Genomic DNA, 2,090 nt, shown 5'->3' with positions numbered 1-2,090 from the left:
ACCGCTGCACTCACCTTGGCCTTGCCCTGGAAGTTAAAGGTGAGGACGTATTCGCCGCGCCGCGTCTCGCTCTGGCGAACCAGGAAGACGCCGTGGCTCGCCGGGCCGCCGGCCAACACCAGCTGGGCGGCTTTGAGACGGGACAGGGTGCCGTGGAACCACTGGCACTCGCTGAGAGGGTGCTCCACGGCCTCCGCCGTGGTCACCTCCGAGAACAGGAAGGACCCTGGGTAACGGGGAGAGGAACACAAGGTGTGTTTTATTTAACCCTCATGTGGTCCTCGTTGTCCTATATCAGTGTTCTTTTTAATTCCCTAAAATAACATGATTGATTCTCTTGATAATTGATTTGCTCTTTGCCAAGTACACAGGCTGGGGGAACTCATATTAATGTTAAAAAACCTCATAAAGTGATATTTTCATGCCATGAGACCTTTAATATAAAGCTGACTTTATTGCTGAGTAAAAGCAGTAAGGTGCTGAATAAAAAAACAACAACATTCTTCTTCTTCTTCGACCGCTTATCCGGTATCTGGTCTTTGTGATGTAGCGCTGTTGCGGACGGAAGGATAAGGGAGCCTCCGGCGTCTTTTCGCTCTCCTCTACTGTACTGTGCTCATCGTCGGGCAAACCGCGTTTTCTGAGCCCCTGTCCTTGGAAAGCATTTGAAGCTGAGATGCTGCTGCGGCTGTGTGGTCGCGACATGAAGTGAACCTGGATGCTGCAGGTAGTGACTGAAAGTGTAGTACTAGAATGCGGAGGGAAGAGTTGAGATTTTATTAAAACAGCAGGAGTTACTTAGATGTATAAATACAAGGGAAGACCGATGTAACGGGTAAGTGGGCGCACATACTTGTAGTTAACAGAACTAACCCAGAGACAGAACCTATAAAAGGAAAATAAGGATACAGGCCACCGGACAGATTTCTGGCTTTAGTGTTACATATGGCGTTTCCACGGAGTTGTTCCAAGCGGCTGAGGCCAGTACCAAAAGGGACTGAATCTGCGACTCCTATTTGGTTGGAGAGAATCGTCACTATCTGAGTCCATCGATTGCTAGCAAAGACCCGGGTTGGTCCTGACACCCATTGTGTTACAGTAGTTTTTACCAATTTTTTTTTTGCTGCCTCCAGCTTACATTTGGAACTAATTTGTCTTCTTCTGGCTGTGGTAACAGTCATATGCCAGGAATTCCAAAATACACCTTTTACGTTCTGTGTGTTGTCGCGTTAGGTCACGGCAGTTTCCTGCTCTGACACTATCCACGGCTCGCCTCACGCATGCGCGGTACTAATCTGCAATGAAAACAGGAGGACTTGGCACCGCGGCCAAGTCAGTCAAGCGGTAACCATTCATGAACACCCAATACAAATACCAAGGCGATCACCGGAATTTCCTTGTACTAGAACCATGTGTTTATCACAAATGAGTGACACAACCATAATAAAGAAGAAGGAATAGCTGTGGTCTTCAAATCATGCTCGAATCTCGGGGGTCACCCTGTGCATCAGCCGCTTGCCTCACACCAGACTGGCCAAAACGTCCTCTTTAATGTCTCCAAGAGCCTCACTCCAATGTCTCAGCGTTCTCGCTTGAAATATGTGGTAATTATTAGATCGTGAGTTGTCACTAGGTGTAAGCCCGCGGTTGCCGACAGGTCAGTGGGTTGCCATCGACACTAACTCCTCTCCGTCCAGACAGCAATTACATGCAAAACTGTCGGACTCTCCTGCTATCTCGCCTCCGCGGCGACCCCATGTCGATCCTTAAATTCGTCCAGCAGGGACTGTCAGGAGCTGGTCCCCCCGCTATCAATCACCTGCGAGTAAACTACCCCAAGCACAAAAAGGAGGTTTGTGCCGCGCTTCGGGAGCAAGTGCGAAGCGAGGAAACAGGAACAACCTCGGGATTTGTAGCTCGCGGCCGACCAGACGGAGCATGTTGCGCCTAAGAGGCAGCGCGCGACGCCATCGCTCTCGGAGCTGAGCGTCTCACCTAGGTCTAGGGAGACACCACCGCCCCCCCCCGCCTGAGAACCCATTTTGGCCGCTTGTACCTGGATCTCGTCCTGTGCGGTCCATACCCACCTT

General features: G+C 50.5%; 1 protein-coding gene across 1 annotated transcript in view; it reads right to left on the bottom strand.

Moving 5' to 3' along the window:
• sh2b1 (SH2B adaptor protein 1) overlaps positions 1-2,090 on the bottom strand; it is a 33,742-nt gene that overhangs the window by 7,986 nt on the left and 23,666 nt on the right. Inside the window, 1 exon segment of the mRNA XM_032511870.1 lies at positions 15-226. Within this exon segment, the coding sequence (XP_032367761.1) occupies positions 15-226 (212 nt within the window).

Source organism: Etheostoma spectabile, unplaced genomic scaffold (assembly GCF_008692095.1).
Source record: "Etheostoma spectabile isolate EspeVRDwgs_2016 unplaced genomic scaffold, UIUC_Espe_1.0 scaffold50, whole genome shotgun sequence".
Classification (NCBI taxonomy): domain Eukaryota; kingdom Metazoa; phylum Chordata; class Actinopteri; order Perciformes; family Percidae; genus Etheostoma; species Etheostoma spectabile.
Note: the sequence above shows the minus strand (reverse complement) of the source record. Positions and strands in the feature narration are given on the sequence as shown.